Source organism: Prunus mume, linkage group LG3 (assembly GCF_029339155.1).
Source record: "Prunus mume cultivar Tortuosa linkage group LG3, ASM2933915v1, whole genome shotgun sequence".
NCBI lineage: Eukaryota > Viridiplantae > Streptophyta > Magnoliopsida > Rosales > Rosaceae > Prunus > Prunus mume.
In genome coordinates this window covers 1,748,371-1,767,371 of record NC_142700.1, presented here as the reverse complement: position 1 = coordinate 1,767,371, position 19,001 = coordinate 1,748,371, and the positions used below count along the sequence as shown (strand labels likewise).

The window sequence follows — 19,001 nt, the reverse complement described above, 5'->3', positions numbered from 1 at the left end:
GGACTTCCTACCAGTCAATCCCCGAAAGAATGGACAAATCGATGAGGTGTTGAAAGATCTTAGAGCCAGGCTGATTCTAACCAGGTCATAGGTGTTGAAGTTTCTTTAATAGATTGCACTTCTTCTCTGGGGCTCACATATTTTTTTTGGGAAAGAAAAAGTTCTTTGAATACTATCGAGTTAAAGAGATAAATGTTCATGACAAAATATGTTCATGAAGTGTACAAAAGGTTTAACCATTACTGCACTTGTTCAATTTGTTCTTCTTATCCGGTGCTGCAATTCGATAGATAGCATAACAACTGATCGAGCCATCAGAGATGGTGAAGTTCTAGTCTCTAATGGTGAAGTGTTTGAGCTTGGGTTCTTCAGACCCGGAAAGTCCACCAACCACTATGTTGGGATTTGGTACAAGAAAGATGTAGAAAAAACAGTTGTATGGGTTGCAAACAGAGACAATCCTATCAATGACACCTCAGGGGTCCTATCAATTGGTGCACATGGAAACCTCATCCTCTACGCCAGAAACCAAACCAACATTCCTGTCTGGTCCACCAAATCCAATGTTTCAATCTCATCATCATCCACACCTGATCCTAAATACAAAGCTCAGCTCTTAGATACTGGAAACCTTGTTTTGGTTGAACAAGACAGCCAAAAGGTAACATGGCAAAGCTTTGACTACCCCACGGATACAATCCTTCCGCATATGAAACTTGGCCTTGACAAGCGAACAGGATTCCGCTGGTTCCTGACCTCCTGGAAATCCGAGGATGACCCGGGAACGGGGAATTACACCTATGCGATTGACCCAAATGGAGCTCCTCAGATTATCTTCTACAATGGTAATGTTCGATACTGGAGGACTGGTAACTGGAATGGGATTAGGTGGTGGTGGGGTGACATACCGGTAGTGCTAGATACTAATATCTTCAATGCCAGCTATGTGAACAATCAAGATGAGATCATCGTTACTTGGGGTGTCCTCAACTCATCCATCTCCACAAGAATCGTGGCAGCCCATTTGGGATTGATTGAACAATTTAACTGGTATGAACAAGACCTCAGATGGAATAATATATGGTCTGGCCCCAGGGACAGATGTGATATTTATGGCAGATGTGGAGCGTTTGGTTACTGTGACTCGGAGAGTCTCCGTGTGTTTGAGTGCAAATGCCTACCAGGGTTCCAACCCAAGTTGCCAGATGAATGGAACATGAGAAATGCATCGAGTGGCTGCGTGAGGAAGCTCGAGGCATGCAGGAATGGGGAAGGTTTCGTCAAGTTAGAACAAGTGAAGATTCCTGATACATCGTGGGCACAGATAGATAGGAATTTGAGTTGGAAAGCATGTGAGCAGCAGTGCTTAAGGGACTGCTCTTGCTCGGCATACGCCATCAACAGCAATGCAAATATGATAGGGTGCATGGCATGGTATGGGAATTTAGTAGATACAAGGGATTCTGCAGATGGGGGTCAAGACTTGTACATACGTGTGGATGCAGTTGAGTTAGGTATTCTTTTTTATTGACAACTTCTCTAACATTTCTAGAACAATTCTTATCATTCTCCTCCCCTGAATCAAAACATGGTTGGATTCTTAACATTGCATATCTTTTGTTTCTCATCCATAGAAAATATTTGAGGGTTTTTCTTCTTCTTTTTTTGTTTCCCACATTAGCTGAATACACAAAGAAGTCCAAGGGGTTTCTTGCCAAAAAAGGGATGGTGCCGATTTTGGTAGTGTCTATTGCTATGGTATTCTTCTTCATTTGCTTTGGATGTTGGTTTGCAAAGAGGAAGAGAAAAGGTACGCAAACTTCCTTCTCTTTTTCTTATAACATCATGTGAGTCATCTGACACGTATCATTTCACTGCCAACATAATGGAATTTGGTGTCGAATAAATGCTGCAAAGAATACACAGATGAATTAAAAAAGGCCGAGACTTAACCCTAATCCTTATATAGTAAGCATTTTTCCTTTCAGTTGTATAGTTCAGTTTCTAGGCAACAAAATTAAAGTAATTTAATTATGTTTTGAAGAATATCCAAGGGAAATGAAGAATGATGATAGTAGAAGAACACATCAAGACCTGACAATTTTTGACCTAGAGAGCATAGTTGCTGCTACAAACAATTTCTCTACTGCTAACAAGCTCGGCGAAGGTGGATTTGGCCCAGTCTACAAGGTATGTGAAGCATGATAATTTCCTAATTAAACGTATCTCACAATTGCTCATGACATTTCCAATACTGTTTTCAAATTTGAATCACTAAACTAAAGTCAGAATGGCAATTTCAGGGACTTTTAGCTAATGGACAAGAGGTGGCTGTGAAAAGACTATCAAAGAATTCAGGGCAAGGTTTAGAACAATTTAAGAATGAGGTTATGTTGATAGCAAAACTTCAGCACAGGAACCTGGTGAGGATCTTTGGTTGCTGCATTGATGCCGAAGAAAAGATATTGATATATGAATGTTTGCGAACAAAAGCTTGGACTTCTTCATATTTGGTACGTCTTTTCATAGATTAAATGAACTAAAGCATATATGAAGAATCAGTTACAGCAGAACTTGTAAATGTTAGCGTTTGCTTTCCCCAAGCTGCATGCTGAGATTGGATGTTTCATGTTGTGGACCAGATAAAAGCAGAAGCTCATTGTTGGACTGGAAAAAGCGTTTTGAGATTATATTGGGAATAGCTCGAGGGGTCTTATATCTACATCAAGACTCAAGACTAAAAATTATCCACAGGGATTTAAAAGCTAGCAATGTCCTCTTGGATTCTACTATGAACCCAAAGATCTCAGATTTTGGAATGGCTAAAATGTTTGGGGAAGACCAAATCCAAGCAAATACAAACAGAGTGGTTGGAACATAGTAAGTATTTCAGAGTACATATACTTAGAAGCATATGGAGATTATTATGAAACACTGAACTAGCTCACTAGTTTATCTCAATTTTCCCTGAATGCAGTGGCTACATGTCACCAGAATATGCAATGGAAGGGCGGTATTCAGAAAAATCTGATGTTTTCAGCTTTGGTGTTTTACTGCTAGAGATCATTAGTGGCAAAAGGAACACTAGTTATGATAACCAAATTCCCTCCCCAAATTTGATTGGACAAGTAGGCAATTCAAACTATTTCTAAAATACATATGCAATGACTTACAAATTTTTACTTTCGAATCTTTACGCTAAACTGATCTTCTGAATTGCATCAGATTTGGGATATGTGGACAGAGGAGCAGGCATTAGGTATGGTTGATCCATCCTTGGGGGAGTCATATCCTGCTCATGAGGTTTCAAGATGCATCCAGATTGGGCTACTTTGCGTGCAAGAAAGTGCATCAGATAGGCCAACCATGTTGGAAGTTATTTTCATGTTGGGTAATGAAACAACTCTTCCCTATCCCAAGAAACCTGCATTTATATTACAATCATCCAGCAAACTAAACTCAGCAGCATCAAAAGGATCAACTCCTTCTCTAAATGATGTAACAATAACGGTTCTCAAAGCACGCTAATGACATATATGTTCTACATCATATTCATTTTTTTCTTGTCTTACAGTTAAGTCTTACGTAGTGCCATTTGTTATCAAACTTAAGACAATATTTTGTAATTGTTCCAACAAAAGTCTTGGTTGTAATTGTTTAGTAGAATATGTTGCTTCCCCTGTGGTTATCCAGTTTTAATACAAAACATATTGAAGACTTGTTCTAAGGTCGAAATTTATATTGGTTTGAAGTGAAAATAATGATAATAATAATAAAAATTGCATATTGGTTTGACTCGTGAAGAAGACGCGCAAATCTGAGGAACAAATTGACATTTTGATTTGTATACAAAAGTTCACCCCAGCTCCCCTGTCTTGGAACAGAATATTTAAGAACTGTCAACATGAACGTTGACAATATTGTAAAGCTGGCATAGTGGACTTCTCTTTCCTGCAATAATAATATAGACTCTGTCAATCACATTGAAATTTTTTTAAAACCATTGCAGTGTGAGAATGCCTTAGAGACTCCGGAGTTACTACAACACCGTTTGGTTGACTCATGATTCCATGAAGACATGTGCAAAGCTGATTTGTATAACAAAGTATTGCTTGTGATATTTGGTAGCAATATTGAGCTAGAAAATAATATAAATGTCAAACAGCCAAAAAAAAGAAGAATGAGTGTAAAGCTGCCGTAGTGGACTTCCTAGTCTTCTTATATAGTCAGACAAATTATTGAAAGATCTTAGAGTTAGCAAATTCTGACCACATGATAGTTGTTGAAGTTTCTTAATGGACCATACTTCTTCCCTGGGGCTCAGTCGCATTTCATTACAAAATATGTTCATGAATTTTACGAAAGGTTTAATCGTTACAGCACTTGTTCAATTCATTCTTCTTATCCGATGCTGTAATTCGATAGATAGCATAACAACTGATCAAGCCATCAGAGATGGTGAAGTTCTAGTCTCTAATGGAGAAGTGTTTGAGCTTGGTTTCTTCAGCCCTGGAAAATCCACCAACCGGTATGTTGGAATCTGGTACAAGAGAGATAAAGAAAAAACAGTTGTATGGGTTGCAAACAGAGACGATCCTATAAATGAAACCTCAGGGGTCCTATCAATTGATGCACATGGAAACCTCATCCTCTACGCCAGGAACCGAAGCAACATTACTCTCTGGTCCACCAAATCCAATGTTTCAATCTCATCATCATCCACCCCTGATCCTAAATACAAAGCTCAGCTCTTAGATACTGGAAACCTTGTTTTGGTTGAACAAGACAGCCAAAAGGTAACATGGCAAAGCTTCGATTATCTCACTCATACAGTGATTCCATTCATGAAACTTGGAATAAACAAGCGGACAGGATTCAACTGGTTCCTAACTTCCTGGAAATCCGAAGATGACCCGGGAACCGGAAGTTACACCTACAAGATTGACCCAAATGGAGCTCCTCAGATGGTCTTGTACAATGGTAATCTTCGATACTGGAGGACTGGTAGGTGGTGGTGGAGTGACATACCGGTGGTGCTAGCTACTTCTTTCTCCAATTCTAGCTTTTTGAACAATCAAGATGAGGTTACTGTTACTTGGGGTCTTCTCAACTCATCCATCTCCACAAGAATTGTGGTAGACTATTCTGGAACGATCCAACAATTTAACTGGTATGAACAAGACCTTGGATGGAATCAAATCTGGTCTGGCCCCATGGACAGATGTGATTATTATGGCAGGTGTGGAGCGTTTGGTTACTGTGACTCGGACAGTATCAGCGTGTTTGAATGCAGATGCCTACCAGGGTTCCAACCCAAGTTGCCAGACGAATGGAACATGAGAAATGCATCTAGTGGCTGCGTGAGGAGGCTCGAGTCGTGCAAGAACAGGGAAGGTTTCATCAAGTTAGTAAAAGTGAAGGTCCCTGATACATCGTGGGCACGGGTGGATATGAATTTGAGTTGGAAAGCATGTGAGCAGCAGTGCTTGAGGGATTGCTCTTGCTTGGCATACACCATCAGCCGCAATGCACCTATAATAGGGTGCATGACATGGTATGGGAAGTTGGTAGATACAAAGAATTTTGCAGATGGGGATCAAGACTTATACCTACGTGTAGATGCACTTGAGTTAGGTATTCTTTTTTATTGACAACTTCTCTTAACATTTCTAAAACACAGTTTGATTCCTTACCATTCTCCTCTCCTGAATCAAAGCAGAAGAAAACCTTTTTATGTACTAACATTGCACATCCTTTATTTCTCATGCATAGTCAATATTTGAGGTTTTTCTTCTTCTTTTTGTTTTCCACATTAGCTGAGTACACAAAGAAGTCCAAGGGTTTTCTTGCCAAAAAAGGGATGCTGCCAATTTTGGTAGTGTCTATTGCTATGATATCCTTCTTCATTTGCTTTGGATGTTGGTGTTCAAAGAGGAAGAGAAAAAGTAAGCAAACTTCCTACTCGTTTTCTTTTAATATCAAGTGATTCAAATGACGCCAGCTTCATAGAATTTGGTGTAGAATAAGTGCTGCAAAGAATACACACATGAACTAAAATAGGTTGAGTTGAGACTAAAATGTGAATTAACTTAACTCTTAATCTTTATATAGTAATTGCGGTTACCCAGTATGCATTTTTCCTTTCTGTCTTGTTTTCTAGACAAAATAATTAAAGTAATTCTATTTTAAAGAATATCCCTGGGAAAGGAAGAATGATGATGACAGTAGAACACATCAAGACCTGACACTTTTTAACCTAAAAAGCATTGTTGCTGCTACAAACAATTTCTCTGCTGCTAACAAGCTCGGCGAAGGTGGATTTGGCCCAGTCTATAAGGTATGTGAAACATGATAGCTTTGTAATTAAATTGATCTCTGAATTGCTTATTTCATGTTTGCATTACTGTTTTAAATCACTAAACTAATGTCAGGATGACAATTTCAGGGTCTATTAGCTAATGGACAAGAGGTGGCTGTGAAAAGACTATCAAAGAATTCAGGGCAAGGTCTAGAACAATTTAAGAATGAGGTTATGTTGATAGCAAAACTTCAGCACAGGAACCTGGTGAGGCTTTTTGGTTGCTGCATTCATACAAAAGAGAAGATGTTGATTTATGAGTACTTGACAAACAAAAGCTTGGACTTCTTCATATTTGGTATACTTTTCAATTCACGAGTAGCCATTGTTGTAATTTGATAAACAATGGTTCTCATAACTTAGATAAACTAAACTATAAATTATCACAACAGAACTTGTACATGTTAGCTTGTGCTTAATTTCCCAACTCTGCATACTGACTGGAGGTTTCATGTTTTGGGTCAGATAAAAGAAGAAGCTCCTTGTTAGACTGGAAAACACGTTTTGAAATTATATTTGGAATTGCTCGAGGTGTCTTATATCTTCATCAAGACTCGAGACTAAAAATTATCCACAGGGATTTAAAAGCTAGCAATGTCCTCTTGGATTCTACAATGAACCCAAAGATCTCAGATTTTGGAATGGCTAAAATGTTTGGGGAAGACCAAATCCAAGCAAATACAAACAGAGTGGTTGGAACATAGTAAGTATTTCAGAGTACATACACTTAGAAGCATAATGGAGATTATTATGAAACACTGAACTAGCTCACTAGTTTATCTCAATTTTCCCTGACTGCAGTGGCTACATGTCACCAGAATATGCAATGGAAGGGCGGTATTCAGAAAAATCTGATGTTTTCAGCTTCGGTGTTTTACTGCTAGAGATCATCAGTGGCAAAAGGAACACTAGTTATGATAACCAAATTCCCTCCCCAAATTTGATTGGACAAGTAGGCAATTCAAACTATTTCTAAAATACATATGCAATGACTTACAAATTTTTACTTTCGAATCTTTATGCTAAACTGATCTTCTGAATGGCATCAGATTTGGGATATGTGGACAGAGGAGCAGGCATTAGGTATGGTTGATCCATCCTTGGGGGAGTCATATCCTGCTCATGAGGTTTCAAGATGCATCCAGATTGGGCTACTTTGCGTGCAAGAAAGTGCATCAGATAGGCCAACCATGTCGGAAGTTATTTTTATGTTGGGTAATGAAACAACTCTTCCCTCTCCCAAGAAACCTGCATTTATATTACAATCCAGCAATCCAAACTCAACAGCATCAAAAGGATCAACTCCTTCTCTAAATGATGTAACGATAACCATGCTCAAAGCACGCTAATGAGTTATATGTTGCACATCCTGGTCATGTATATTACAGTTAGGTCTTATTTATTGTTATTTGTTATCAAACTCAAGACAACATTTAGTAAATCTTCCAACTAAAATCTTGGTTGTAATTGTTTGGTAAGATATTTGATTCCCCTGTTATCCTGTTTTAGAACAAAACATCTTGAGGACTTCTTTCGCGGTCGAAAGAACGTATATTGGTTTGAACTGAAAAACAAAAAATTTGCATACTGTCTTGACTCATACAGAAGATATGTGCAAAGCTGAGGAACAAATTGACATCCTTAGAAGTATACGAAAGTACAGAGTCCTTGCAAGTTGCAACCATAGAACAAAATATCGATAATTTCGGCGAAATTATGGTTTTCTTGGGGCAGCGATATTTTAGCACACTTCCATATATATATCGTCAATTTATCGATAATTTTCTCGATAATTTCGCCGATATTTCAGTAACGATATTTTCGTTCAAGTTGCAGCTTTAAATGGCCAATATATCGTGATATTATCGATAATATCGTGATATGAACTTACCAAATTAAACTCAGCCTTCAGATGAATCTTCGACCAAAAAAAAGCCTTCAGATGAATCCCTCAGCCGCCGAAACTCAGCCTTTCTCCGTCTCTCAACTCAGAAAAAAAAATAGAAAGAGGAGAGCGAGAGAGAAGGGAAGAAGAGGAAAAAAATTAAATTATGGAGTGGGTTTTATGTTTTGCTGTTTTGGATTGTGATGAAGTGAGAGAGAAAAGGGAAGAGGAAGCAGGGAAAGGACGGAGAGATAGAAGAACAAAAAAAAAAAAACAGATAGAGGAGAGCGAGAGAGAGAAGGGAAGAAGAGGAAAAAAAAGGTATGGAGGATTGTGATGGAGGAGAGAGAAGAGGGAAGAGGAAGAAGAGACAGAGAGGGAGAGATAGAAGAAGAAAGGGAGAGAGAGAGAGAGAGGAATAAATAAATAAAATAAAAAGAGAGAGATGGGTGAATGCCCAAAAGAGAGAGAGAAGGTTGCGTGTATCTATTGCAACGTTGGTTCCTATGAAGAAAAGTCAGCTGCGTGCTTGGATTGAAACATATGCATAATGGATTTACCTTTGATTTGGATTGGAAGGAAGGATGATAATATTTTATTTGAGGACCCCTTTTTTGCAGTGAAAACAGAAAATGAGTGTTTTGTTACTTTTCCATCATTCACTGGCACACAACAAGACACATGGTGTTATCTCCATCAAATCCAACATAAAGGAAAGGAGAGAGAGCCGTGAAAACATTTGGGAAGTGTGAGATGTGACTTAATTACTTAATATAATTTTTTTATTTAATCCATTTAATGTTATTAATTATTTTATTATTCATTATAAATACTTATATTACTAAATTCTCCTTCAAATTGTTACTTAATTACTTAAATCTCTATAATCATTTTCATTATTTGCTATTTAATTCTTCATTGGATAAATTTATTTATGTTCTTAGTTGATTTTCAATCTTCACTATTATTTTTTAAGCATGGTAAAGTGCCTAATTTTCATGAAAAATCAAATTGGTTTACATCTTCAAATTTTCAAAGGGGTGTTTAATTCTCTTTCATTAATTACTTCAAATTTTCTAAGTCACAAAGTTTGTCAAGTCGCAATATAATCAACTTAAATCACACAAATCCACTATGCAATGCATTTCCTTCCAATTTTTTGTGTCAAAATAATAGATGATTGACTAAATAATCTTCTTCTAAAGTTTCATTAAAAATTTCTATGTATTTATCATAATTTCCGTGGTTTTTATCCAATTTTTATCGATATCGATATTTTTCCGATATTTCCATCGATATTTCTGTGTTTTTGAACCACCGATATTTCTGAAAAGTATCGATATTTAAGACCTTGGTTGCAACACATAAGCAACCATCTGCACTGCACTTGTGTTGTGTCAACATTAACGTTAACAATATAGTAAAGCTGATATGGTGGACTTCTTTGTCCGGTATTAATAATATATTCAGTCAATTCCGTTAAGAGATTTAAGAACCATTTAAGTGTGAGAATGTCTTAGAAACTTTAAAGTTACGACAACATCAGGAATTGCTGAGGTTTTCTAATGCGTAACTTTAGAACCTTTACCTGTGGTGGAATATACTTTAACTGGTTGCCTTCGATTTGACAAAACTAACAAAAATAATCATTAATTTCCCCGAAGGGTTGGTTAACCTTATTCGATTCGTTCTTCTTCATTGTTGTATAAGCAAGACTTCAGCGTGGGAACCTGGTCAGGCTTTTTGGTTACCGCACTGCATTCAAACAAAAGCTTGGACTTTTCAATTTTTTTTTACCTTTACTTCCCTATAGTACTCCGTTTATTTATATATATCTTTATCATTATTTCACACCCAACCCAAGTGATCTTTAGAAAGCCATAGTAGTTTTATCATAGTGGTCTTAATTAATGAAGTGCAACTTTCTAGCCAGGATCAGTACTAGGGAATTGCCATATCTTGTCGACATTTCCAGTGACACCATTAGTCCTTTCTCGTAATAAGACTTTAAAAACCTCAAGAGTTGTTGTTGATGCCTCAAAATGGATGAGGACTTTCGGGCCCGGCTTAGTGATATTGTGTCACCTTTGGTCTCTTAGGCTCTTTAGTAGATGAGGAGGATCTGCAAGATAGAGAACAACGATAAGACCTTGGGCATTGGGGCGGTACCAACCGAAAACACTTTGATGCTTAAGTTAGCTTAAGGACGAAGTGAATAGCAATTTGGACAGAGTAAAGGCTAAGTAGCATAATGTAACCGTTATCTTATTTTGAAAATTTGTACCCATATTTATGGATCTTGGGAGGCGTGCACCTCGAGTGAGATTTCGATGTGGGACTGTGAGCTTTGCCTAAGAGGTACCACGTGTCCTTTGTCCAGCCTGGTTTATGCAATCCATTACTTGTTTCACGTGAACAAGTGACTAATTTCTGGTTGTCGTTGTGGAATAGAGACAACCCTGTCAATGATACCTACGGTGTCGTCCTAGCAATCAATAGCCAAGGAGTTGAGGCCTTGTCATCTATTAGAAGGACCAAAATACCCCTCTTTGGTCCCTAATGCTACTCTCTCATCACCAAACAATATCACAACCAAGCTTTTGGATACATAAAATCTGGTTTTGATTGAAAATGGAAGCCAAAGGGTTCTCTAGCAAGGCAAGGCTTTCATTATCCTACAAATACAATGCTTTCATTTATGAAACGTGGGCTGGATCGATGGTCCAGGTCAAATATATTCTTAACATCTTGGAAAGCCCAAGATGACTCATAATCGAGAATTATTCTTATCGAATTAACCCAAGTCACAAATGGGTCTGCTAAATTCACTCTTAACATCTTCGAAGTCCCAAGATAACTCGGGAATCGGAAACTACTCATGCAGAATTGACCCAAGTAGTTTGCCACAGTTGATTTTATACAAGGATCAAGCTCTAGAATGGCGGGTCAGATCTTGGACCGGCCAAAAGTGGAGCGGTATCCCGGAAATCACATCCTTATAGGGTATGTTCAATTTTAGTTTCAAGAACAACCAAGATGAGACATCGTTTATGTACGAAATTACCAACAATCCAATCTTCCCAATCTCAATGGGAGTGGTAGGAGAATCAAGTACTGTTGAGTTGTTGGTGTGGAATGATCGAGAACATTAGTGGCTCGTAAATTGGTCTCTAGCCTAATGGAGAGATGTGAAAAATATGGAAACTGTGACCCATACTATTTTGAGTTCGAGCATGGCTGCTTGCCCGAGTTCGAACCCAAATCAGACTATGAGTGGAAGTACTCCAACAGGTCGAGTGGGTGCATGAAAAAAAAAAAAGGGTAACATCCAAGTGTCGAAACAAGGAAGGGTTCGTGAAGTTGGCATATGTGAAGATACCAGACTCGTCCACTGCACGTGCGAACATGAGTTTGAGCTTGAAAGTGTGTGAGAAGGAATGCATGAGGAATTGTTCTTGCATAGCGTACACGAGTGCTGATGAGAAGGCGAAGGATGGAATCATCGCATGGAGATTTGATGGACACAAGGACATATTTATATGCGTAATCATAAGCTTGCAAAAGTATCATATTTTTAAGAGTGGTGATTTGTCCACTCCTTTTTCTTCTATTTTATCTACTTACACTCCTTTTTATAACTAAAAAGGAGTGTAAGTGATAAAATAGAGTTTGAAATCATTCATTTTAAAATGAATATATATATATATATATATATATATATATATATAAAGTTTGTTTAAAACAACAATTGTCAATTTTCTTTATCAGTTGACGTGTGGGGCAAGTTAGAATTATTGGTCTCACGATATATTCACGTGTTCTCTGTTAAAAAAAGCTTTCAAATTTACATTTTGCAACACTTTTCTCTAAGTTGCCAAAGGAAGAAAACTCCACCCAATAACTACACAGCTAGTTAAGATTCTGGTTGAGTAGTGTCTGTGTCATGCTCTCTTTTTACAACCACTCCCAGCTAGGTGGACCTCTGTGTGTTTAAAATCTCAGCTACCTCTACCTCTAGCGTATCAATTTCAGCTTTATTAAATAAAAAATTTAAAAATAAAAATAAAAATCTCATCTCTATTTTCCATTGCAATCAAAATCATCATTGAGAAAACCAACCATGGACTTTACAAAATGGTGTATGACTATGATCACCCATGTATTGCTTATCTTCCTTGTTCTTCTCCCTTCTTGCATTTTTTCCCTTGACACCATTACGCCAAACCAACCCCTCAGAGACGGCGACGTTTTGGTGTCTACCAAGAAAATCTTTGCACTTGGGTTCTTCAGTCCCGGCAATTCTCAGAAACGCTATGTTGGAGTTTGGTACAACAAAGTTCCAGAGCAAACCATCGTCTGGGTTGCAAACAGAGACAACCCTCTCACTGATACCTCTGGCCTCCTAGCCATTAACAGCCACGGCGGCCTTGTCATCTACCGGAAGAACCAAAGCAGCCCACTTTGGTCCGCTAATGTCACAGTCTCTTCACCAAACAACTCCACAGCCAAGCTCTTGGATACAGGGAACCTTGTTTTGCTTGAAAACGGTAGCCAAAGTCCTCTCTGGCAAGGCTTTGATCATCCCTCTAACACACTGCTCCCATTTATGAAACTTGGGCTGGACCGGCGGTCCAAGCTGAACAGGTTTCTCACATCCTGGAAGTCCAAAGATGATCCGGGAACTGGTACCTGTTCGTATGGGATTGACCCGAGTGGGTTTCCGCAGCTGTTTTTATATAAGGGTCAAGCCCCGCGCTGGCGGGGCGGGGCATGGATCGGGGAGAGATGGAGCGGTGTACCCGAAATGACAAATAATTTCATATTCAACGTCACTTTTGTGAACAATCAAGATGAGCTATCTGTCGTGTTTGCTATCACAAATGAATCAATTTTCTCGCGAATGGTACTTGATGAATCAGGAATCGTTGAACGGTCCACGTGGCATAATCAGGTGCACCAGTGGGTCAAGTTTTGGTCGGCCCCGCAAGAGCAGTGTGACGAATATGGGAAGTGCGGTGCAAATGGCAATTGTGACCCATCCAATGCGGATAAGTTCGTGTGCACATGCCTACCCGGTTTCAAACCCAAGCTGCCCCATGAATGGTATTTGCGAGATGGGTCGGGTGGGTGCGTGAGTACAAAGGGAGCGTCCCTTTGTCGAAACGGGGAAGGGTTCGTGAAGGTGCCACGTGTAAAGGCACCTAACTCGTCAGCAGCACGTGTGAATTTGAGTATGGGTCTGGAAGCGTGCGAAGCAGAGTGCTTGAGGAATTGTTCTTGCATGGCATACTCAAATGCAGATGAAAGAAATGGAGGGATCGGGTGCGTGACATGGCACGGGAACTTGGTGGACACGAGGACTTATTCGAATGTGGGTCAAGATTTATATGTTCGAGTTAATGCAACTGTTTTAGGTATGCTTCCTTCATCAATTTATCTTCTTTTTCTGTTCAACAAACAAGTACGAAATTTCTCAATAAGTTTATAGCCAAGTGGTTAAGAGTAATTATTCTCGCACTTAATGTTCTGAGTTCAAATCTCCCCTCTTTTAATATTGCTTGTGTAAAAACAAAAATAAAAACTAATGCCAAATTTCTATAGAATTTTGGGGATTTTCCATAAACACCAAAAATTGAGTTCCTAATCTTAAGTTAATTGGGTTTTATTTCAATTTTCTCTCATTGGCCCTTTCGTATCTCTGCAGCACAATATGCAATGAAGTCAAATGGTTCTCTTGGCCATAAGGAGAAGCTGGCAGTTTCACTAGCATCTGGTCTAGTGTTCTTTCTCTTGTTCTGCATTGTGTTTTGGTTGGCAAAGAGGAAGATGAAAGGTAGACTAATTTAATTTCACTAATTCTAATTATTGTTTGTTAATGAGAAAAAGCTATAACCAACTTAACATACTGCATTCAGATTGTCTGAAATTCTTGGGGTCTTTATTTTCATTTTTGGAAATGATTGGAGCTTCACAAACTATGTTAAGATTATCTGTTTTTGTATTTGATGGCAGGTAAGCGAAGAGAAGATAAATTTTCGTTCAGTCTGACCACAGCATCAACCTACTTGGAAGATTCTCCTGCTAGAACAGATCTTGGGGAAAGCAGAATAAACTCAGACTTACCAATCTTTGAACTACGTACCATAGCTGCAGCAACAAACAATTTCTCTTCCAATAACAAGCTTGGAGAAGGCGGTTTCGGCTCTGTCTATAAGGTATTTTGATTTTCCCTCACACGATGTATGTGCATGCATCGATTTTACTCTTTTTGAATGTACAATGCAAGTGCATTTTGAGGGACAGGATATCTGCTCAATGAGTTAAATTTGGATTATGATGTGATCAGGGTGTGCTTTACAATGGGAAGGAAATAGCAGTGAAAAGACTAGCCAAGAATTCAGGCCAAGGAATCGAAGAGTTTAAGAATGAAGTTGTGCTTATTGCAAAACTCCAGCACCGGAACCTTGTCAGGATTTTAGGTTGCTGCGTTCAAGATGAAGAGAAGATGCTAATCTATGAATACTTGCCTAACAAAAGTCTGGACTCTTTCATTTTCAGTACGTCTTCTTTTCGCTACTACATCTTTTAAAACTTGAATCAGGCATGAATGTTGTCTAATTTCTGACTTTTTATCAGATGAAGCAAAAAGGGCATTTTTAGATTGGCCAAAACGCCTTGAGATTATCTATGGGATTGCCAGAGGGATCTTATACCTTCATCAGGATTCAAGATTAAGAATCATCCATAGAGATCTAAAGGCCAGCAATGTTCTACTGGATTCTGCTATGAATCCTAAGCTTTCAGATTTTGGCATGGCTAGAATATTTGGAGCAGAACAAATCGAAGCAAATACAAATCGTGTGGTTGGGACATAGTAAGTTTCCTTTACAATAAAAGATATCTTACCAATTTCCAGTACCCCTATTTGTTATAATGTCAATCCTATGTCACAATGCCACAAACTGAAGGAGTACAAAATTATGTTGTGTTTTTGCTGCAGTGGTTATATGTCACCAGAGTACGCAATGGAAGGACTGTTTTCAGTAAAGAGTGATGTATATAGCTTTGGCGTTTTACTGCTTGAAATCGTCAGTGGCAGAAAGAATACCGGTTACTATCATGATAATCCGGACTCAAATTTGGTTGGACATGTAAGCAAGCATACAAGTCTAGCTATTTACAAGTCCTAACTACTCTCTACTTATTGCCCCAAACTTGATTAATTTGTAAGCTGTGTACGTTCAGGTCTGGGACTTGTGGAAAGAAGGTAGAGCCTCTGAAATTATTGACTCAACTTTGGGCGAGTCGTACCCTGTCGATGAAGTTGTAAGATGCATTCAAATTGCGCTTTTGTGCTTGCAAGAGCACGCGACTAATCGTCCGACAATGTCAGGGGTTGTGTCCATGCTGGGAAATAATGCAGCAGCTCCTTCACCAAGACAACCTGGATTTTTGGTTAAGAGAAGCTGTCATACTAGTGGAGACCCGTCAACCAGCACTGAAGGAGCTTACTCTGTAAATGATGTAACATGTACACAAATAGAAGCTCGCTAATGAATGGTCTAGGCTGCAAAATGTTGTACGTTATAAGCTAATTAGTACAAGTAGTAATGTGCACTACAATATTTGCTTGAAGCTTATTAATTAGTAATTGTAATTAAGCTGTGATTAGTGTGGTTGAATGTAACTAAACTCACGGATCACGTTTTATCTCTTAATTTACCAAGTCAAACTATGAGTGGAAGTACTCCAACAAGCAGGGCGGAGCTAGAATTGTAAAGTTAGGGGGGCCGAAGTAGAAAATACAAGTATATAAAATATCTAAGTATTCAATAATTACATGTTTAGAGCTAAGTACTTATAATTTAGTAATGTTTAATTTGTTTTAGAGGGAACTATAACTTATTATAAGTTATTGTTACAAATTCTATATGTTATATATAATATAATAGAGGAGTGTTGAGGCCCAAAAATCCAAAGGGCCAAGCCCAGATTAATTATTGGCCCAACACAAATAGTTGAACACAAAGGAAGTTCAATCAGGACAAAAGAGCATTTGTAGGACACACCGATACAAGCCACGGACCACACATCATGCCAAGCAAGCACGTGCACAAAGGCCAAGAGCATGCCAACTTTATAAAATCACGCTCACATGCATATTCGGCGTTACTTGGCCCGATTATAACTTATCACGGCATAATAAAACTCAAGCACAAGCATAGGTGTTATGCAAGAAGAACCATTGTTTTAACACCAAGCTATGCCACAAGCTTAAGTGGGCCCAAGCCACAAAATTACCCTGGGCTTGCTTGAATGGGTTGTGGTATGGATGGTAACGAGCAATCACAAGGCTCATTGAGGGTTTGGGAAATGAAAGTTTTAAGTCACTTGGGAACATTAAAACTCAAGCTCATCCCTCAGATCCAAATACATGGGTTAGCATGAGAGAAAAGGGAAAAATGGTCCAATATCTTAGGAAGATATTTAGTAGCCTGCATACTTAGATAAGCCCACATCAAAAGAATGCCCAAAATTAGTCAAGCCACTTCCAGCAGCTTGACGAAAAGCGTATCAAACGCTGGAAATAACAAACCAAATGACCCAAACCGTGTATACAAGCCCAGCCCAACAACTTATAAAAAACCTGGCACCAAGTTCTACCTCTGTTAGAACTCTAAGAATGGTCAACAGAGGAGCCATGACAGAGACTAAAGGAAACCTATGGGGGTAGGATGAATATCCATCGGACAAAAGGCTCTACCCATCTTATTTTTCATTACAAAGCTTCATTTTGAAAATCAAGAGGAAAGGCAGGTGGCACCTTACTCTTATGGGGAGGTCCAGCTGCTTCAAAATCCTTGGAACCACAAAGGGTTCCTTACTCATGCACCTTGGATAGGAGAATTTCACCAAAATAGGATTAAGTGGGGAGCAGCCAAAAGAAAATGAAGAAGAAGGCTAGATGAAATTAGGGTTCTTCGTGCCTATAAAAGGGGGACTCTTCTACCCAGCGAAACATCCATCCAAAGCCTGACCAAGCTTTGTCAAGCAACCTGGAATTTACGCAAGACACCCAATCCTCTTCCTCCGTTGATTCTTCTTTTCCTGAGATAAAAATCTTCCTAATTTTCCTCTACCCCAGTTTAAATTTTCGTCCTCTATAAAAAAACTCATGCTTTCCTCTCTCTCAAATTGCTAAACTTGTGAAAGCTTAGCTCCCATGCCACAAGCTCCTCAAACCAAGTCATTTATCGATTTGTTGTGTCTTTTGGCTATTAGTGAAGATGACCTAAAAGAGTTTTTCTAAAGTTTCATTAGACTCTTCAAAAACTCTTTTGGGAGCTTATTCTCGAACTCAGGCACTTGGGGAATTTTTTTCGTTTCCTTCTTACGACAGCCCAAGCCCATTCGACAGGCTGCTAGAACAAAAGGCCCCTACAAGGAGAGATAAAAATATGGGAGGCCAAGGCCACTACGGGCCTAGGAGTGGCTCCACCACTGCCAACAGGTCGGGTGGGTGCATGAAAAGAAAAAAGAAAAAAAGGGGAACATCCACATGTTGAAACAGGGAAGGGTTCGTGAAGTTGACACGTGTGAAGATACCAGACTTGTCCACTGCACATGCAAACATGAGTTTGAGCTTGAAAGTTTGTGAGAAGGAATGCATGAGGAATTGTTCTTGCATAGCGTACGCGAGTGCAGATGAGAAGGCGAAGGGTGGAATCATGGCATGGAGATTTGATGGACACAAGGACATATTTGGATATGGGTCAAGATTTATACATACGAGTTGATGCAATTACATTAGGTATCATTTTCCCTTATTTTTCTTGTAATTATTACCAATAGAAGTGTGAACTATTCATCATAGCATAATTTTTTTTTTCGTTTGTTAAAAAAAAAATTATACTCAAAGATCACTTTATTAAAAATCTTTCCGGAGCCTAATGATAATAAATGCAGAGTCGCATGAAGGATTTCCAACAATTAAAATAAAAATTCCGACAAAAAAAAAAACAATTGTTGGAGCATGAAATTTCGGATCCTCCAACAAGTAATCTTGTATTCCATGTTGAGAATCCGGACACCATCTTCGATTGCCACCAATGAGAGGGAAGTATCTGCAAGAAAACACTCCGACGCTCAAGTCAATGTTCGTTTAGGAATATTGCGTATAGTTAGAATAATCTCGTACCTCTCTCCCCTTATGCTGGGGGATTAGTTAGCCTTTTATAGGCATTGAACCCTTGGACTCCAAGTCTCATATTCCTTATTTATATCCATGCTCAATGGTAGTGGATATCATGTTATTTAATTCCCTCCACTCCCTAAATTTAGGGTTCATGGGAAGTGGCTTGTTACTCGGGCCTTAATTTTTGCTCCCACAACAATTAAAATATAAAAATCATAAATCAGATTCCATAGTTGCCGAAATTGTTGATGGCCTATTTTTTCTCTTGGGTTAATGTTGGATGCGTAATCATAAGCTGATTGGATTTTATTTGAGTTTAGGTGAATATTCAAAGAATGGTTCTCTTAGCAAAAGGGGGAAGATAGCAATTTCTGTAGTGGCTGCTCTAGTGCTCCTTATTGTAGTTTTCTTCTGGTATTGCGTGGCAAGGAGGAAGAAAAGATCTTTGGATTGCATGATTGTCTTCCTACAATGTGGCACTGGCATGATGACTGGTAGGGTATTCGTGTTCAAATACGTTGTCGTTTGCTACAAGCTTTATTTAAGATTCGTATAAGTTTGGG

At 38.7% G+C, this 19,001-nt stretch overlaps 2 protein-coding genes, 1 long non-coding RNA gene and 1 pseudogene across 4 annotated transcripts; 3 read left to right on the top strand and 1 right to left on the bottom strand.

The window, feature by feature from the left end:
* Positions 1-193: 193 nt before the first annotated feature.
* Positions 194-3,631, top strand: LOC148918383 (G-type lectin S-receptor-like serine/threonine-protein kinase At1g11410; annotated as a pseudogene). Its single transcript, XR_016125303.1, has 7 exons — positions 194-1,514; positions 1,682-1,810; positions 2,045-2,190; positions 2,304-2,513; positions 2,643-2,880; positions 2,978-3,128; positions 3,226-3,631. The product of XR_016125303.1 is annotated as a G-type lectin S-receptor-like serine/threonine-protein kinase At1g11410 (transcript).
* On the bottom strand, positions 3,095-8,383 carry LOC148918382 (uncharacterized). The gene is made up of 3 exons (XR_016125307.1): positions 8,250-8,383; positions 5,694-7,606; positions 3,095-5,609 (listed from the first exon to the last, which is right to left on the bottom strand). It is a non-coding gene; the product is annotated as an uncharacterized LOC148918382 (long non-coding RNA).
* Positions 4,296-7,825, top strand: LOC103324694 (G-type lectin S-receptor-like serine/threonine-protein kinase At1g11410). Its single transcript, XM_089048639.1, has 7 exons — positions 4,296-5,634; positions 5,817-5,945; positions 6,192-6,337; positions 6,446-6,656; positions 6,824-7,061; positions 7,160-7,310; positions 7,408-7,825. Exons 1-7 carry the CDS (start codon positions 4,296-4,298, stop codon positions 7,705-7,707), a joined length of 2,514 nt encoding a protein of 837 aa, XP_088904765.1. The 3' UTR covers positions 7,708-7,825.
* A 3,731-nt stretch (positions 8,384-12,114) lies between the features above and the next one.
* LOC103324693 (S-locus lectin protein kinase family protein) lies at positions 12,115-15,961 on the top strand. The gene is made up of 7 exons (XM_016793137.2): positions 12,115-13,657; positions 13,948-14,076; positions 14,256-14,458; positions 14,590-14,800; positions 14,880-15,117; positions 15,244-15,394; positions 15,489-15,961. Exons 1-7 carry the CDS (start codon positions 12,364-12,366, stop codon positions 15,795-15,797), a joined length of 2,535 nt encoding a protein of 844 aa, XP_016648623.2. The 5' UTR covers positions 12,115-12,363; the 3' UTR covers positions 15,798-15,961.
* The last annotated feature ends 3,040 nt before the right edge of the window (positions 15,962-19,001 follow it).